The sequence below is a fragment of the Rhipicephalus sanguineus genome, chromosome 8 (genome assembly GCF_013339695.2).
Source record: "Rhipicephalus sanguineus isolate Rsan-2018 chromosome 8, BIME_Rsan_1.4, whole genome shotgun sequence".
Taxonomy (NCBI): Eukaryota; Metazoa; Arthropoda; class Arachnida; order Ixodida; family Ixodidae; genus Rhipicephalus; species Rhipicephalus sanguineus.
Window position 1 is genome coordinate 55,780,574 of NC_051183.1, and position 18,686 is coordinate 55,799,259.

General features: G+C 47.3%; 1 protein-coding gene across 1 annotated transcript in view; it reads left to right on the forward strand.

Annotated features, from left to right (window-relative positions):
• The first annotated feature begins 4,929 nt into the window (after window positions 1-4,929).
• The window catches only part of LOC119402744 (uncharacterized), a 34,645-nt gene continuing 20,888 nt past the window's right edge, over window positions 4,930-18,686 (forward strand). Inside the window, exons 1-5 of the mRNA XM_049418238.1 lie at window positions 4,930-5,021; window positions 7,566-7,710; window positions 8,144-8,262; window positions 10,732-10,808; window positions 12,830-12,861. Of these exons, the coding sequence (XP_049274195.1) occupies window positions 7,603-7,710; window positions 8,144-8,262; window positions 10,732-10,808; window positions 12,830-12,861 (336 nt within the window). The 5' untranslated portion in view covers window positions 4,930-5,021; window positions 7,566-7,602. The remainder of the gene's footprint in view (window positions 5,022-7,565; window positions 7,711-8,143; window positions 8,263-10,731; window positions 10,809-12,829; window positions 12,862-18,686) is intronic.

The window sequence follows — 18,686 nt, forward strand, 5'->3', positions numbered from 1 at the left end:
GTACCGGAAAAAAATTACAGCATATCCACGGGTGAATGATGAAGAGCTTGGGCGAAGCTCCTGAAGCAATCATGGTCTCGGGATCGGCTTCTCGTTGAGCCCGTTTCGCAGCGGGGTCCTTGGCGCGCACCGTCTCGGGATCCGGCTGTCTGCCGCCAAGCGAGCGCCCGCCGCTGCGCATCGTCCGTGCTCCACCAACGATCCGACACGTACGGCGACGATCCCAAGAGAATGAGAGAGGCGCTCGCTCCCCGCGAAGCCCGCGCAGCAGCCAATCGGAGAGCAGGGGCACTTCTAGCGCCATCTAGTGTCGATTCACACAAGCGCGATATTGCATACAATTCTATTGTACCAACGCCATCTAGGAAATGAGACGAGAAATGGTGATGACGACACGGATTGTGTACAGCGGCATCTAGAATATCGTCCCTGAACTGCAGTTTCAGTTTGTATGTACTTCTATGAGACAGCGCCATCTGCCGTTTACGCTGGACAGAGATACTGCCGTTGACGCCGGACAACGGAGACGTGACAGTGTTAGACTAAGAGGAGCTACGCCCCTAAAATTCAGTAGTAGCTTGTGCCGCAGTATTGTAAGCGTAGGTGACGCAAGGAGAACTTGGTCCCAGTTTGAATGATCCGAGGTGACGAATACATTGATAGTATATCGACAAGAGTACGGTTGAAGCGCTCTGTTATGTCTTTCGTTTGCAGGTGGTAAGCTGTAGTTGTGCGGTGCACGATTCGGCATACGTCAAATAGTGCCTCCAAAGCATTCGAAAGGAAGGCACGGCCTCTATCGCTCAGCAGTTCGCGAGGGGCACCGTGAACGCAGATCGCAACAGAAACGTCGCAACGTCACGGGCTGTGGCAGTCGGCAGCCCGGCTGCTTCGGCATGGCGTGTGAAGTGGTTTATCTCAACAATAATTCCGCGGTTACCTGCTACAGCTGATGGTAGCGGTTTGTATATGTCGGTGCCAACGTGATCAAAGGGTTGAGTAGGACAGGGACGAGGTTGTGACGGGTAGACTTGCCCGGGAGGTAATTTTTGTCCTTGGCACCGAGCACACGAGCGAATCAACTTCTGCACGAAGTTATACATGCCGCGCCAACAAAAACAGTGTCGTAGCCTAGCGTAGGCCTTAAACAGGCCGATGTGCGCGCACTGTGGGTCTGTGTGGAAAGCGTCGCATATAATAAAAGCACCGAGATGGTCGGGTGTCACAAGGAGTCGCTTGCGACCATCGGAAAGGTAGTTGCGTCGATAAAGGTAATCGCGAATGCGGAAGTTGGTAGCCTGGCGGCGGAGAGCACGAGACGGGGAAGAGGGGCACTTGATCCCCCTCCCCCCATGTCACAGCAGCACCACCCCCGAAGACAAAATCCTGCCGACGCTTATGTGAAGAGGTGACGGGATCAGAAGGAATGCTGATGAGGGCGCTGATCCAAGGATCCTTTCGTTGCTCATAGTAACGTAGAAGCGCTGAGTGAAGCACAAACGAGAAACCTAACAAGGGACAGGACTAGTGGTGCGCAATACTCTTGTCCCTTGTTAGGTTTCTTGTTTGGGCTTCACTCAGCGCATCTACATTACTATGCCGTACCAACTAGCCCAAATTGAAGCTTTGTTAAACATTATTTTCGTTGCTCCACCGTCATGTTGCGTAGGGTGGGTGGTGTAAGCACAGGCTGAAGGGCAGACAGACAAGCACCGTCATCCCATACCGGTGAGTGAGAAAGGGCGTCAGCGTCCGTATGCTTGCGATCGGATCTGTAAATAATGCGTATGTCGTACTCCTGAAGTTTGAAGGCCCAGCGAGCAAATCGGCCAGAAGGGTCTTTAAGAGTGGATAGCCAACAAAGGGCGTGGTGGTCAGTGACGGCGTGAAAGGGTTGACCATACAGGTAAGAGCGAAATTTTCCAAGGGTCTAAATAATGCCTAAACACTCTTTCTCGGTAACCGAGTAGTTAGTCTCGGCTTTTGTCAGAGTTCGGCTCAAGTAGGCGACGACGTATTCATCGAGTCCTGTTTTTTGTTGCGCGAGCCCAGCGCCAAGTCCGACGCCGCTGGCATCAGTGTGAAGCTCCGTCGGAGCAGCAGAATCGAAGTGGTGAAGGATGGGTGGCGAAGTTAGCAGGCAGCGTAATTTGGTGAAGGCGTCGTCGCATGCTGGTGACCAATTTCAACTTGAACTTTTATTCTTCTTGTTACAGACTAGAAACGTCCTCCGGGGCTAAAAACTGCCGTCAGCAGCTTTTAGCCCCGACAGGGTCCTTGTCGCCACTGAGAGGATCCTCAAGGCGCATATATAGAGGCGAAATTTCGAATGAAGCATCTGAAGTATGACGACAAGCCAACTAAACTTCGAAGCTCCTTTAGGTTCTTTGATTTTGGAGAATCTGCGACTGCGCGAAGCTTGGCTGGGTGTGGAAGCCGTCGACCTCGTAAAATAGTGTCCATCATCCTCTCGAATGTGGCTTGAGCATTACGTAGGCCTAAAGGCATGACGGTAAATCCGTATATTCCGTCAGGTGCTACATATGATGTTTGATGCCGATCAAATGCTTCCATAGGAACTTGCCAGTATCCAGGACGTAAATCCATCGAACAAAAACTATTCCGCCCTCTGCAAACAATAGAGGGCGTCGTCGATTCTCGGTAACGGGTAAACGTCCTCCCGGGTTATCTCGTTTAAAGGGACACTAAAGAGCAAAACGATTTTTCTCGGATTAGTAAAGTAGTCTTCCACGACACCAAAAACACCACGCTTGCTGCGTTAAGACGCTTAATAAGCGAGAAAACGCGCAAAAAGAAAATACAGGTGGCGATGCCACCTTGAAATTCCCGCACAATTTGCCGTGACGTCACATATTTTTGACTGCGCCTGCTTGGGCCTACGTAGTTTCTAATCTGTTAAATCGAAGTACATTGTCTTCTGAGGGGGCCAGAGACTTGACATAACGAGTTTGTGGAAATTTCGTCGAGCCAGTGGCGCCAAAATGCGTTAAATGCTCTTTGAAATCTTTTACGTCACGAATTACAAAGTTCGGCACGAAATTTAAAAATGAAACTTTGCACTTGGTTTTCTCCTCTAATAATAAACCTATGGTGGTGAAATAAACTACGCAAGAGTTCTCCGAGCACATTTTATCAATCTAAACCAATTCATGGTTTCTCTTTAGTGTCCCTTTAACGTCGGTAGTCGACACAGAAGCGAATCGAGCCATCCTTCTTCACAAGAAAGACCGGTGACTCTCAAGGACTGTTTGAAGGCTGCACGATGCCTCGCTTGAGGATGTCAGCAACCTGGTCGTATGTACACGGCGCTCTGACGCCGAGACTGGATAGGGACATTGCCTTAGAGGTGCACGGCTTCCTGTGTCTATCTTCATAAAGCGGATAAGTGCGTCGTTAACCTTGCATAAAGTAGAGATGGAGTATCTTGATGCTTACTCAAAATGACCGCGCAACAGAGGTGTGTAAAAGCTTCCGACGTGATGTCGAAAGACCATTTTTATGTGTCCTGGTTTCATTAAAAAGCTGTCAGCTGCCAGTTAGCCCTCCAGTTGTCGCCTCTTCTTTTGTGTTCCCCGTTTTTGTGCGCTCTTTTTCTCATTGTGTACTATCCCAAGTAGAATAAAAATAATGCAGCAATCCGCAGCGTTTTCTGAGCATGCTGAAAACGTGTTGCAGAGCCCCTTTAATAGAACATTGAGGATTTCCGCAGCATGAATTTCCCATATGCAGTCTCCACACGATGAACGATACAGGAGTCTGTAAAATCGATAATCCTGGTAATGTGGATAATGAATACGATGAAGATAATTATTACGACGACGTTATTGAAGATGGCGAATTCCTATTTAATAACATTCGTCGAGTAATTAACGTCCCAAAACCACATTATAGGGCTCAGGAAATTTTGACCACCTGGGGTTCTTTAACGTGCACCTAAATCTAAGTGCACGAGCCTGTAGCATTTTCGCCTCCATCGAAAATGCGGCCGCCGCGGCCGACATTCGATCCCGCGACCTGCGGCTCCGCGTTCGAGCACCTTAACCACTAGACCACCACTGCGGATGAATTCATATTTAAGGGGTACTGCTTATATCATCTTACAAATCAAAAGCCTAAATAGTATGAGGCGTGTCGCTGTAAAGTTGCGTCTTAAACAAGTTGTGGATCCAACAACGGGATGCCAATATATAATTTCTTTTCTTTAGTTGAACTTGAAAATTTTAAAGGAAATTGTCAGCAGCTTAAGTGCAAGGAAAGAACAATGGACATGGTTTCACCCAACGAAAAAATATAGTCAACCGAAACAAAAACGACGCTGTCACTGTTTGCTCGTCAGTCAAATGGCGTGAAATGGCGCGAAAAATTTCAAGAAAGAAAAGAAAAGGCAGGTCATGCCAGCTATAACCTCGAAATCTTATCCACTACAAAGAATACCATAACGCCATTACAAAAATGGTCTATTGAATTGTCTCAGATGTCTACTTCCGCATTATAGTCGACGCAATCATACATCGACTTTAGTAGGAGGTTTCCATTTGCGTACAAAGCGGGTGGAAAGAAACGCGAACATCGCTGCGCGCTGTTTTCATCATGCTCTGACCTTGGCGGCAATAAAAACATGCAAGAATGGTTCTTGATTATATCGTGGATGACATTAATGGGTTTTTATTTCCATCCAGGCCCCGATTAACCGCTTGAAAAGAAATGCGAAACACAGAGAATGTAGATTTTGTAATTTTGGCGCAGTCTACTGCAGGATCCTGTCGGCTGCGCCAAAATTGTAACGACACCGAGGAATCACGAATCCAATACGGTCGCCATTACTGTCTATTTCCTATCTTCTTCTTTTTCGCTCTCTAAGAACTGTACGCTTGCGTCTTCTTTTCCATCTTCTTCCTTAAACCACTATGTTCGCGTTTCTTTCCATCCCCACTGTACACACCGCTAAACACGGTTTGCCAAAGTTCTACAGTGCACCTTAGACAGCATCGTTAGTTCGGGTGAGCGCTCGTATAAAGCAAGCGTTTCCAATTTCTACTTTTACTCAAACTTTACTTTTACTCAAATTTCTACTTTTAGTCAACTTAAATTATTCTTCATTTCACAAAACTTCCACAAACAAGTGCATTTTTTTTTTACTTTTTTTAACGAAGCTGTCGCCGGCACGCGCGCGCAGTGAGGACGGCATTTCCTAATTCCGGTTACCAGAATCAAGTCGTTTCTCTACCAAATATCATGCTTTGAGCACGTTTTTAAATATTTTAGTGCGCCATCTGATGAAATCAAAGAGAACACAGCAGAATGAATCAGCGGCGCCCCAAATGCTTGTCTCAGAGTGGACGAGCCCAGCTCGTCTTTGGTAAGGAAAGGGTTAATAGAGCGTTGAGGATTTCCGCAAAATTAATTTCGCAAATACACTTTTTTTATGCAATCAACGATCAGGAGTCTGTAAAAAGCGATATTTCTGGTAATATGGATAATGATTACGATTACTATAAATATTACGACGACGTTAATGAGGATAGTGAATTCATGTTTCGGGGGTCCCGCTTATATAATCTCACAAATCAAAAGGCGCTAGAATGTGAGGCGTGCTGCTGTAAATGACGTCTCAGACAAGGTTTGGATCCATGAGTGGGGGGCAGATATATGTGCTGCTTTATTTAATTGAATTCAAAAATTTTAAAGGGAATCGTCAGCAGTTTCTAAGGAAAGAACAAAGGACACGGCTTCGTGCTACGAGATAAAAAATTATTGTCAACCGAAACAGGAATAGCGATATCTTAGCTTGCTCGTCAATCGAGTGACAACACTCATACTGCAGTTCCATTCTGCTTTTAACCTCGCGAACAATGGCGGGAAAATTTTCTTTGTTTACTGGCCGTCAAGGAAGAAATGAAAAAGACAAGTCGTGCCAGCTATGACGTCGAAGCCTGATCCACTACAAAGAATACCCTAACGCCATTACGAAAACACTCCATTGTGTTGTCTCAGATGCCTGTTTCCACATTAAAGTCGAGCGTAATGATACATCGACGTTAGGAGGCGGTTTCGATTTGTGTACACACCGCTAAACACGGAGTGCCAACGTTCGACAGTACACCTTAGACAGAACCGTGAATTCGGGTGAGTGCACGTAAAAAAAAAGCGTTTTACATTTGTACTTTTGCTTCTGCGATTTTATAAGAGCTTTCCTCACTTCTATGAGATATTACGTGGCCTTAATATTTGCGCGTTACAATTATTGGAACGTGCATAAAGAATGATAAAGCTGAGCAGGCGGAGGATTGCAACATCTTATCACGAAAGCCCTCCGGAGTCACTCACCGCTGAATAAGCTAAGGAAACTTCTCACCCCGCTTCAACACCTTCTTTACAAACTTGGCTGACTTTAAGGGGATATGGTAGGGTGGATCGAGCAAGAAAGTGATTTTTTTATTTTAATACTAAAAAATAATACAGACTCTGAGGAGCGAAACCGTGTATTGGCGGCTATTGTATAGTGCGATTGTGACCTCACCGGCGGCGATAAGCGTAACCTTCCACTCTAACGCATTCACCGTGAGTATACCGATATACTCGCTTAACTCATCGCTGATGGCATTAGATCGTGGGTAAGATCAGATCAAAAAACTTTATCAAAGAGTTCTATCAAAGAACTTTATCAAAGCAACTCTTAAACGGTTCTTGAAGTTTTGTCAGCTTTTTGGCCACAGCATCATCAAAGCTTTCGGGCCACAATTAAGCGACATACTCTGTACCACGGTAGCTACGGCGAACTATATGTGTGCCTCCTTCTCACCACTGCATAGCCCCCTCAACTGAACTCATCGATACCCAGTCCGTCGCTAGCGACCGCAGCGCGCCCGACGCGTGACGTCGGGCAAGAGAGACGTCGCGAGTTTCTGTATCCCCGTTACATCACACTGCAATGAAACGTCACTGAGAAGCCGCCCCCTCGATATCGAAACCGAAAGTGCCTTTTTAAGGTAGTGGTAATTAAAATATATACGATGCATTCCCAGGCACCACAATACTCGTTTTAGGTTTCTCGACGCCAGTATTTTTATTTAGAGCAACAATCCGAAAATTTTTAAAAATCGTGTCAGTACTCCTTTAAGTGCATGAGAGTTGGACTCGGGTACGATCGCGTTTGTAACTCCCACTGCTCGACAGAATGTGTTTTGCTTTATTTTGGGAGAGGCGATGGAAACGTATGCCTCTGTAATCTATGGTGTTGTGTAATATCGTGAAATGTGGTAATCCTATCTTCCCGCTCCCACTCGTCGGTAGTCCTTGAGGAGGGGCTAACCGAAGCTTGCGTCATTAGATTTGAATAAATTGCTGGAACCTTCGCCACCAAGAGTCATGCATGTGTGGGGGGCTTCGACAGAGCTGATACAAATCGCGACGGGCCCCTGCACACATACGCACACCTCATTAATTTACGAAGTTTGGAAACGCAGAAGTTACGCGGGCCTTGCATCTTGTAGAACATGCATGCTTCGTCTTTATGTCCAAACTATGACTTATTCTTTCTTGAGCCCGCAGAACTTGGGTGGAGTCGTCCAGCGGATCGTCATGGACATCGCAGTACTGGCGCTGCTATTCGTCCTGCTGGATCCCGCAACGCCAAAGACAGAGCCAAGTTGCAACCTGAAAGGACAGAAAGAGATAGATTGGAACAAGGTAGCGAGAAGGGGCTACATGTGCAGTCCCATTTCGTGCTATTTGCAGCGGCCAATCATGTTCTTAAATTGTTTTTTAAGGCTTCAAGTGTCACTGACACGCAAATTTTCAGTTGTGTTTTGCGATAAGTGACAGGCCAAGCCCTCAAGAGCCTAGAAAATGTACCGCTAAGCGTGAGTGCCCCCTGAAAAAGCAAGTACAGTATGTTTTTAACAGCTAGTTTCGGTTCCTACCGTACCCTGGCGTCGCAACATCGCAACACAGTATGAGCTTCTCGTCGCGTGCTCGCGCAAGATGTAACATTTCGACTGCCACTATAGGCTCGAATTCAGCCGTCTTTAAATAGGAAAGCCGCTGCCTTCTAAACGTGTACCCAACTATGTAGTCGGTATACGTTAAGGTTGCCTAAAGATATGTTTTCCCGTTTTTGCAGTTGGCGAGTAAGCGATGGTACGCAGCCCTGAACGAGCTCAAATATGCCAAGTACAAGATGTGCAACGAGAGGCTTATCTATCCCAAGGAAGGTCGCGTTGTTTCAATTATAATCCCGACGTAAGTAACCGTCAATCTCTCTACCTCACTCACCCTCTCCCACTTCTCATTTTTGTGCTTGTATACCTCTGTGTTCTTTAAAAGAGTGTACACTCCTATATCTCCGAAGAATACCTTCAAAATCTGCCTCCAGGACGTAGAAAACGTCCACGTGACGACATAAATTAGTTTCATATGTGATAGTAACATCGCGTGGATTATCAAGATGGCGACGTTAGCAAATGGGCGTGCCCTCTGCTGCATTTCACACGTGTACCCTCCACTTTGCGGCACCAGTTGTACTTAAACGCACAAGCCGACGTCTCCCGGCTGCGAGGCCATGTTGTCGTCGTCGGTTCGGCGTCTGGGGAATCAGACCGTGAGCGTCCGCATATAGACACGAGCAAGTAGATGAGGCGGAGTAGAAACGTACATAGAGCTGGTATACATAGAGCTGGTCGAGATATCAGCTGTTATGCAGGCACTGCGGAATCAGGGCATCGACTAACCATTTACAAATACATTGGAAGAAATCTACAGTGGATCCACAGCCGCCATAGTCCTCCATAAAGAAATCCACAGAATCCCAATAAAGAAGGGTGTAGGGCAGGGAGACACGATCTCCCTAATGCTATTCACCGCGTGCTTTCAGGAGGTTTTCAGGGCCCTAGATTGGAAAGAGTTAGGGATACGAGTTAATGGAGAGTACCTTAGTAACCCGTGATTCGCTGATGACATTGGATTGATGAGTAAGTCAGGGGACGAACTGCAAGTGACGCAACAATCCGAAGGTTCGGTCCCTGCCGGCGGCACGTTGTCTTTTCGTCCACTTTACTTTCTTCACGTGTATGTCATAATTACTACGATACACTTAAAACAGTACAATTAACGTCTTCTACACCTTACTTGGCTTCATTTTCTGCTGATTTTCATTACGGTTCTTCCTGGACTGTGGCACGATAGTACAAAGGTTGACGCCATGAAGTCAGCAATGAATTCTTGGGAGCCACGCACAGCCCAAAGGGGATAATGGCAGCGCCTAGGGAGCCATCTGTGAAAAGGTCTATAATAGCGGGGTCTTAAGTGCGCCGCGCCCCTTCCGAAGATGGGCAAGACTTCTCGTACGCCCCAGTAAGAATAAGCCGCTCGTTGTGAGCGGCAGCGGGAGTTGGCACAAGAGCGCTTCGCTGTTTCGACAGCTTTCACAGCGTGGAACTTGCTTTGCTTTTAGAGCGCAGCCCTTAGGCGCCCTTTCCTGCGTTGAAGGGCGTTGTCGTTGGCATTGGCGGCGCACCGATAGAGCGAACGGGGACGAAAGAGAGCGAATGCGGAGTCTATGTCACGAGCCACTGGCCTCTAACTTCGCTTTTTAACATGAAAGTGTTTTATGCCGGGGTCCACCACGGCTCCACTGACGTATTTCCGTCACGGATATGACGTTGTAAAATATAAAGACTAACAGTGGGCAAAGCAAAAAACCAGAAGAAAAGGTTCCGCCACCGGGAATCGAACTTACGACCCCTCGCTCCGCAGCGCGAAACGATTCGGCCACGGACGGCACGTTCTTCGCAACGCTAACGGCGAGCTATTTATATACACCATTTGCCGGTGGCGGTACTCAGAGATCGGTGTTACAGCGTGTTTTCGTTATCACTAGCGAGACGGCGCGAAGGGCTCGAAGAGCGCGCCTGAAAGGTCGTCGCCGTTTCGACGAGCGCCCGCGTCTACAGGGCGTGGTTGCTTGTGCGTGCGCTTATCTCGTGATCGCGGTGGTTTGTACGTCTCGCGTTGAGAGCACGAAGGTCACTTGGCTCACTGCAGCGGCCGCTTTTGCGAAAGGAGTGCGGTGCTCACGCAGAAATAAGTTACAAATGTGACAGTTAGTTCGCGCTCATCCTGTGTATGTTCGTTCCGTGCGTCCTTTCTGCTTCAGCAGCGCGTTGCAAGCTTCGAGCTGCTTGCCGTTCTTCGCGTGACATTAAAAAGTGTTGCTGTAGCATTCATTCCTTCGCCCTTGGGGCGAAAGGATGCGCAACAAACGCTCAACTACGTCTGTGAAGACACGCTTCACTTTCGTGTTTTACCGATTCCTATGACAGAGGGATCAGCCATATTTTTTTTTACTCCGCCACGCGCGCTGTCCTCTCGGTCAGAGCTCGCGCGCATGCAGGGCTGGCGCGTGCACTGGGGTTGGTTTCGCTTGTCGTAACGGGGCTGTCGGTGTTTCGCTTGGTTCGCGACGCCTGCAATGCACAGATCGGTGTGCGCAGCACTCAAGCGCTGGCAGTTTCTGTGGAACTATGTAACGTATGTGACACTTCTATAACTGTGGATATCCAAAACTTCAAGCACAGTTGGCGTTGCCCAAACACGAAGCTGCGCTCAGAATTCGCATTAGGGAGTATCGTAATCGTTGGTGATTTTTTTTCTCTCAGAAAAGCAATTGCGTACGTAAAAGACGTAAATTCATGTCTTTTAATAACGTTTCAGTGAACCTGGGGCTAAAAGTTGGAACAATACCTTAAATGAAGGCAAGCTGGAGTCTGACAGAATTCGATTTCCTAAATGTAAGTCAACCATTTACGTTTTCGTTCGATATCATTGCTTACATAAGCGTTCTTAATATACACAAGCGTTTTAATTGGTTACGCACGTGTTTTTGCACAAAGTTCTTATAGTTCGTGAAAATAAATTCGAATGCGTGCGGCGTACCTCTCTTTTGAACCGAAATGCTCGATCCGTCCGAAAATTTAGATAGGCCATCTCTCGGAACGCTCCCGTATTACAACCGTTTAGACAGGGTATAGTGATGAGAAAATTGAAAACCACCCGTTCGTAGTGCAAAGCTTCTAGGAAGTGCATGTGGATTTCTCAGAAAGGAAGCTCCTTAGTTCATAGAAAGAGCGATGGAACGATTCGCAAGGGATGGAAAACGCAGCCGAGGAGAGCAGCGATTTACACGAAGTAAAGAAATCAAGAAATCCGCAGCCATAAAGTGAAATCAGCTCGCACAAAACAGGGCCACTTGGGAGATCGTTAAGACGAGCCTTCGTCCCGCAATGGACCTAATATAATCTGATAATGATGGTTGATGACGATAATATGGAAATATTGTCAACAGGTACTACAGTGCGACAGACTTACGATCTCGACGAAAAGAAACGCGAGCATCGGAAAGCGTGGCTTTCGGCGCACTCCAACTCCGACATGCCATGGCTGCCACCGGACGAATCTGTGCTTGCAGTAGGCGTCACCGTATAGCTCTAGAATCTCGCTCCAGCTGGCGCTGTCGCACCGCTTGTGTGTTCCGAGTGCCAGGCACCACTGGTAGTACATGATAAGCAGTACCAGAAGCGATAGTGCCAGCTGGGGCAAGATACTAGTGCTACTGTGATGCCGGCTGAAAGCGTAGATACGCTTAGCGACAGCCAAGGCATGTCGGAGTTGGAGTGTGCCGAAAGCTACGCTTTCCGCTGTTGGCGTTTCTTTTCAGTAACGTAGAGAGGTGGGCGAGTTGGAACTGATGCATTTCGAAAACTTTTCAGCGCGAACGGGACGGAGCTCATAGAAGAGGACACAAGACGAGCGCCGATTTTCTAACAACTGAAGTTTATTGAAAGAAAATTCAAACACCTGACAACCAACAACGCATGCGCAAAAGTTAACTGTAGTCAAAGAACTCATTAAGCTTACATAGTTCACAATCTAAAAGGCAAACGGACGGCTCAGATATGCAATCATCTCCCGCATCTTTAATGAAGTACGCTTCCACGAGTTCCCGTGCCCTTTAACTCTGTGTTTGTGCAAGATGACAGTGTTGTCGAAGAACGGTTTACATCCACATGCCCTACAATGTGTCGAAAGGTGTGACGTCGGCGTTCCCCTTAAAGTGCTGTTGTGCTGGCGGAGTCTTTCGTTGATACAGCGCTCGTCTTGTGTCCTCTTCTTTGCGCTCCGTCGCGTTCGCGCTGAAAAGTTCTCAAAACGTTTAGTTTCATGACTATGGTACGTTTAAAGCGAGCATCGTGCACAACGAAGATATTTCCGTCTTCTATATGACTTTGTTATAACGAGATTTTGCTGTAGTAAATAAAACTCACGGGCCTTTATGCACTGGCGTAAGGCGATTCGAAAGCGAAAGCCATGTTCTTCTTTTTCTTCAGTCAATGTGTTGATCTTACCTCACCCCTCTTCGAAAGCCATCTGCACCTAGCGTGGTTTTGCACTGCCTTCCTGATCGGTGGGCCGATCACGGAGGCAGTGCAAAGCGACTATATCATGTGAAGACGTCATAGTGATTTCACGATGATGTCACGAATTTTGGCGATCTGTGACGTCATGATGATGTAATAAGGTGACGTCATCGCATGATGATAATATTTCACGTCATTCGTGTTGACGCCGCCGACGCCGACTGTCATTTTCGCGTTTGATGAGGCATCTAAGGATTTCGCCTTAAAATCACTACCAAGTACCTCTTTTCGTAGTGATCATAGTTTTTCACGGGCAAGTAAATGACAGCGGGAAACCGAATTTTTCTCGAGCTTCCTAAAATGGTTCATACAAACCGCGGTCGTTTGTGTTGCAGATGACGCGAGAATTGGCGAGATGGGTCGCGTCGTCTACTACTACCAAATCATAGACACTGATCACAACACATGGGCGATTGAACATACCTGTCGATATCGTAAGTATAGTTCCCAGGAGCAACAAACGAACTTTCAAGTGTCGATTGGCAAAGTACAGTCAGCTCACAGCCCTTAAAGGGCAACTCCGGCGTATCTTTTTACAGTATTAAGATATTGCCTTTTTAATATTTTTAATGGTATTGACAGTCCTGTAACTCACAAAGGGCACTCAAAATAATTAGTAAACCAAAGAGCAGCAATAATATAACTCGTGACATTTTCCAAACTCAGCAAGTGTTATCGGTAAAGGCTCTATGCAATCACAAAATATCAATTTCAGTTAACAACATTTTGTGTACCAACTTTCCTATTTCTCGAGATGTCTTTTCTTTTCCGACACGTAGTACGAGGCACGCTCTAAAAGGCAATCTGAATTTACCTAAATGTTTTAATGTATACGGCGAAAGAGTAATTGAATTCAATGGAACAAAAATCTGGAACATCCTACCCCTAGAGGTTAAAACGGCACGCAACTTTAAGCAATCTAGTAAAAACTTTTTCATAGAAAACCAGGACATCTAACGAACCTACATTGATAAACTAGGTGTACTTCATGAAAAAATATGTTAATGAGGATTATATGGTTAGTTTTAATTATGAAATAGTATTGAATGCCGTTCTGTTAAACTCTGTAATTGACCTGTCTGTTTGATTTTTAAACACTAGACCGGAAACTAGCCTTCCTTGGCTATCGGTCCAGATAATTCTGTAAGTGTGTTTGTGTGGAAAAAAAATAAAATAGAGCACTTCAAAAAAAAAAAACTGCTATGATGGTTAAATTCGCTTAGAGACTCAACAATAATTTCAAATGGCCAAAATAAGATGTGCCGAAGCCGAAAGCTGCTTCATGCGGCGTCCACAGCGAAGAGATGAAAAATTCGTGAACATCGGATGTTGCTGGACAGCTGGAGCCGATGTTTAGACAAGGGGAGTTGCCTTTTGCAAGGCTACAACTGGAAGACAAAGAAGTCAAGTCCGCTTGTCGAAATGTCAGCTCCATCGACACCTCATGTTCACGAATGTTTTATGCCTTCAAGCTTCCCGCTTTCCCTGAACGTCTGCAATGAAGTCAGCTCGCCATAGTGTAAGCACACACGAAAGCGTTTTTATCGGGATACGAGTTGGCGCGCCGAACAGCACGAAAGCCACCTCTTCCGAAGAGCGCTGTTGGAGGGAAACCAGTGGCGACACACACCCAGGGTCTTCAGTTTTCCGTTCTTGGAACATTCAGCGCTACATACCAGCTTCCTTTTATCCCTTTTTACCGCACATTAGGGAGATTTAACTGTGCTGGTTTGCCGTACGCTCATTTCGTATCGTAGTGCTTGACACGCCGCTCTTTCGGCCTTGAAGACCTCTATAGACCACTTTCAGAATCTTATTATGTGATACGGTCCCCTTCCTTGATTCAAACGGTACACAACGAGCTACTGTCGTGGCTAAAACATTTTACAAAACCTTCGTGTCGACCATGGTCGCCTACGTGAGCATCTCGGAGTCTACGGTATAAAACTCTCTAATAGCGAGCTTTAGTGTTGGGGAACCCAAGCCACTTGCGTACTCATGCCCCCGCACTATAATTTTCTATTAATACAGAGAGTTTCTGTGCCGGGGAGCCTGTGCCGGGGAGCCCAAGTAGCTTGCGTAAGTGAGGTCTTGAGCGTTTTTTCTATTCTACATAGGTGCGGCTGGGAGTACAAAGGGACGCACGAGCATGCGTACGCAAGCAACTTGGGGTCCCCGGCACTAAAACTATCTAATAGAGAGTTCTAGTGCCGGGTACCCCAAGTCGCTTGCGTATGTACATTCTTGCGTTCCTTTGTACTCCAATCGGCACCCACGGCGAATACAAGGAACGCAAGGACTTGCGCACACAAGTCGCTTTGGGGCCCCGGCACTAAAACTCGCTAATAGGGTCTTTCAGCGGTGCTTGTTTGCCGCACGGTAAGTACGGTAATGCAATATAGACCGTCATGCATGCATTCTCCGTGGGTGCCGATTGGAGTACAAAGGAACGCAAGAATGTACATACGCAAGCGACTTGGGGTACCCGGCACTAGAACTCTCTATTAGAGAGTTTTAGTGCCGGGGACCCCAAGTGGCTTGCGTACGCATGCTCGTGCGTCCCTTTGTACTCCCAGCCGCACCTATGTAGAATAGAAAAAACGCTCAAGACCTCACTTACGCAAGCTACTTGGGCTCCCCGGCACAGGCTCCCCGGCACAGAAACTCTCTGTATTAATAGAAAATTATAGTGCGGGGGCATGAGTACGCAAGTGGCTTGGGTTCCCCAACACTAAAGCTCGCTATTAGAGAGTTTTATACCGTAGACTCCGAGATGCTCACGTAGGCTCTAGCGCTCCTTTGTACTCCCAGTCGCAACCATAGAGAATACAAAGAACTCAACGGCTTAGGTACGCAAGGTGCTTTGGGGCCCCGACACTAAAACGGTCTATTATCATCTGTGGTGGCCGTCGTCGCCGTCGTAGTCCCGCTAAAGAATGAGCCTTCTTCTTGTTTCGTCGCTTCGTCTTCTTGTGGAGATAGCTAGGTAGGGTAGGAAGCAAACGTCACAAACACAGGGTGGCCTGCATCCAAATGCTTGATTCCGAAATTGGCCACCAATCTTTAAAATTCATTTTAAGAAAAACTAAATGACTTGCAGTCCTATCATTTAGCTCAACCGCCAGAGCAACAAAATATAATGCGTATTAAAAATTTTATTGAAATCAGTGGACTTAAAAAAATCGCCGGAGTTCGCGGTAGCGTTTGGGTACGACAATCGCATACGCGAAATGCAAAAGGGATTTTCTTTTACAGACATTGCGCATTTAGTTGCAAGGTGTGTGATTGGCTGTTGTTCGAAATTATGTGTCTCCTTTGTGCCACGTGCTAATAGAATGGCTCAGTTCTTTTTTTCTTAAAGGTGGCCTGCAACACTTTTTCAGCATGGTCAGAAAACGCTGCCAATCGGTAGTCGAGGCTCCTGAGAACACGCGAGCCAAACGTTATAGCGCAGCACGCGGCCTGGAATTTGCAGTTAATTCTCGAAGTCAGTTGGAAATCGTTCCCTCTTCTCTCGACAAATGATGTCATAAGCCCAACTGACCGCGCCATAAACCCACATTCCACGGCCTTCGGCTGATTTGAGCATCGTGAGCTGCATAGTTACCGCGGCGGCCGCGGAATGCCGCCACATGCCCGCGCGCGCCCTCGCGATCACACTGAAAGTAAGCCCCGCGTTCGAAGACAAAAAGGGAAGAAAGTGCTCGAGGTCATGACGCGCGCTGAAGAAGGGACGCATCTTCTTGTCTCCTTTGTCATCTCCCTCCCTGCGTAGCTTTCTGAGCACCCGCTTGTACGAAAGGAGAGAGAAAGCGCCTGAAGCCTGTGGCGAATCCCTGTAACTCCACTCGTACTTGACAGATTCTGAAAATTTTGCGGCAGTTGATTCGTGAGGCAATAAGCTCTTTCAATGAAGCCATATTTGATTATTAATATGAAAAGTGCAGCAGGGCCCCCAAAAGCACACCTCTGCTGTTGTTCATGCTGGCTACCACAGGTCGTATCGTTTTCCAGGTGCGACAGCAACGCCAGAACACACAGCCTAGCGAGTAGAAGCACCAAAATCGGGCCCGGCAGTGCATATTATGGGGGGGGGGGGGACAGCCATGCATATTTAGAAATGTCCAGAAGGGATTATGGCGGCACCCAGGGAGCCGTCGTTGGAAAGATGCATAAAGGCAGACGCTTGAGTGCGTCTGTGTGTTTTGCGAACGGCTCATTTTCTCGGTATCTCTGGTGGCCAATGCCGGCGATATTAAGGCGGAATGAATGAGCTACGTCGCGCCCTCGGGTCCGTGATGGGTGCCTGTGCCGGACAACACTTTGCGTTGACCTGATATTTTTTTTAATCTTCGGTTGATCTCTTACAGACGGAAGTAGCTTCGTGCTTTTGCTGTCCAGGAAGATGCCCGACATTCCGAAAGCGGTAATGTGGCAAGTCCGGCGATCACTGCGGAAGGCTGGTGTCAAAGACAGCTATCCTTGGTATAAAACCGGTTGCCTCAGTTGAAAAGGCCAAGGAAAGGGCACTGAGGATTATTTCAACAATCTGTCGCTTGTACGAGGGTGCTTCTGAATAAAGGCGACGTCTCACTAGTTCTGTGAAGTGCTAGAGTGCCTTTAGTTAGTAAGCAGTCTTCGATTACGTCACTTCTCGGTAATAAGTGAGTGAATGAATTAGTGATGAGTCACTGGAATGTTGAGTGAGTAAGTCCATGAGTGAGTGAGTCCTTCAATTCCGTTTTCTCTGCCGACCCATGAGTGATTGCAAAAGTGAGTGAGCTATGGAACAAGTTCGGTCAGCAAAATATATAACTCCACGCGTGTCGTGGTCGACTCTGGCGGTTCTAAATGCCTGTGCGAGCCAAGAGCGAGCCTGCGTTTGAGCCGTCGGGACCGGCTACAAATCAGATACTAGGAGCCGAAAACAACGAAACGCTGAGTGAAGTTAAACAATATAATGGCCGTATACATCCGCATGTGTTACTAAGTCTAAGAAAGAGAAATCCCATCCTGGGCGGTAAGATCATTGAACTGTTTCTTAATGCAAACGCATCTACTGCAAGAATTCTCGCTAGCCTCGGTAGTGCTGCACCTGTTGTATGAAACAGAGTAAAAGTGGCGCAGTTCGTAATAGCAAAACGCAGATACTTTGCCCCGACCCGCCAAGTTTACAAGCTCGCTGGTGCAGTCGTGGCAAAGAGATTTAGAACGGGGGCATCAAACGCTCAAGGGCCACCAAAGAAAAAGACTCACAGGGTCCCCTATGCACACGGCTAAGATGACTGGAAGGTAAAGGCCATGTTCTTTTAGGCGTGTAGCACTTTAGGGGCCCCGCTTGTCGCCGATCCATTGATCTCATGTGGCGGGATCACGCTCACAATCAAATTGTCAACACAGGCCTAAAACCAAGGCTTGCAAAGCTGAAAATCGGGCTAAAGGGAACGAAGAAGGTATAGAATAATATAATTAACAGAAGTAGCCAAGAAGTAATTCGCTAAAAAAGTTTCGCTAAAAATCGCTAAAAAAATTTCGGAAACCTGCGGCTGACAGTGGGAGTACCGGTCTTCCTTGAAGCGGGTGGATTGACTCCGCAAATGTTCCCGCGTAAATTCCCCCTTTTGCCACGTGGCGGCGGGGCATCTCAGAGTTGGGTAGCTGCCTCGCTGCAAAGGGATAGCGGTGGAAAGTGAGCTACAAGCACAATTTGAGAACCGGTCTTTCGAGTAGCGTGTGGATTTTCCCTGCAGATGTTCCCCCATAAATTTCTCTGTTTCGCCACGCGGCGGCGGAGACGTTTCAGTGTTGGGTAGCTGCTTAGCTCCAAGGGCATGGCGGCGGAAAGTGAGGAGGAGGAGGAGGAGGATGAGGAGGAGGAGGAGGAAGGAAATGAATGAAAGGCAGGGAGGTTAACCAGACGCGCGTCCGGTTTGCTACCCTACACTGGGGGAAAGGTATGAAGGGATTAAAGTGAGTTACAACAAGTAAGTTATGCGCTGCTGGGGGCGGACGGTTGATGGGAACGGAGAGCCGCGGCATGCGTGCAACATTAAGCTCAGGAATAAGTTTGCAAATTGTGGGAAAGGGGTCGTGTATGAAGTCCCGCTATCCTGTTGGAGGCAATACATCGGGCAGACCGGTAGTTGCCTCAGTACTCGCCTGATGGATCACAGCGCCTCTGTGAAAGGAAAG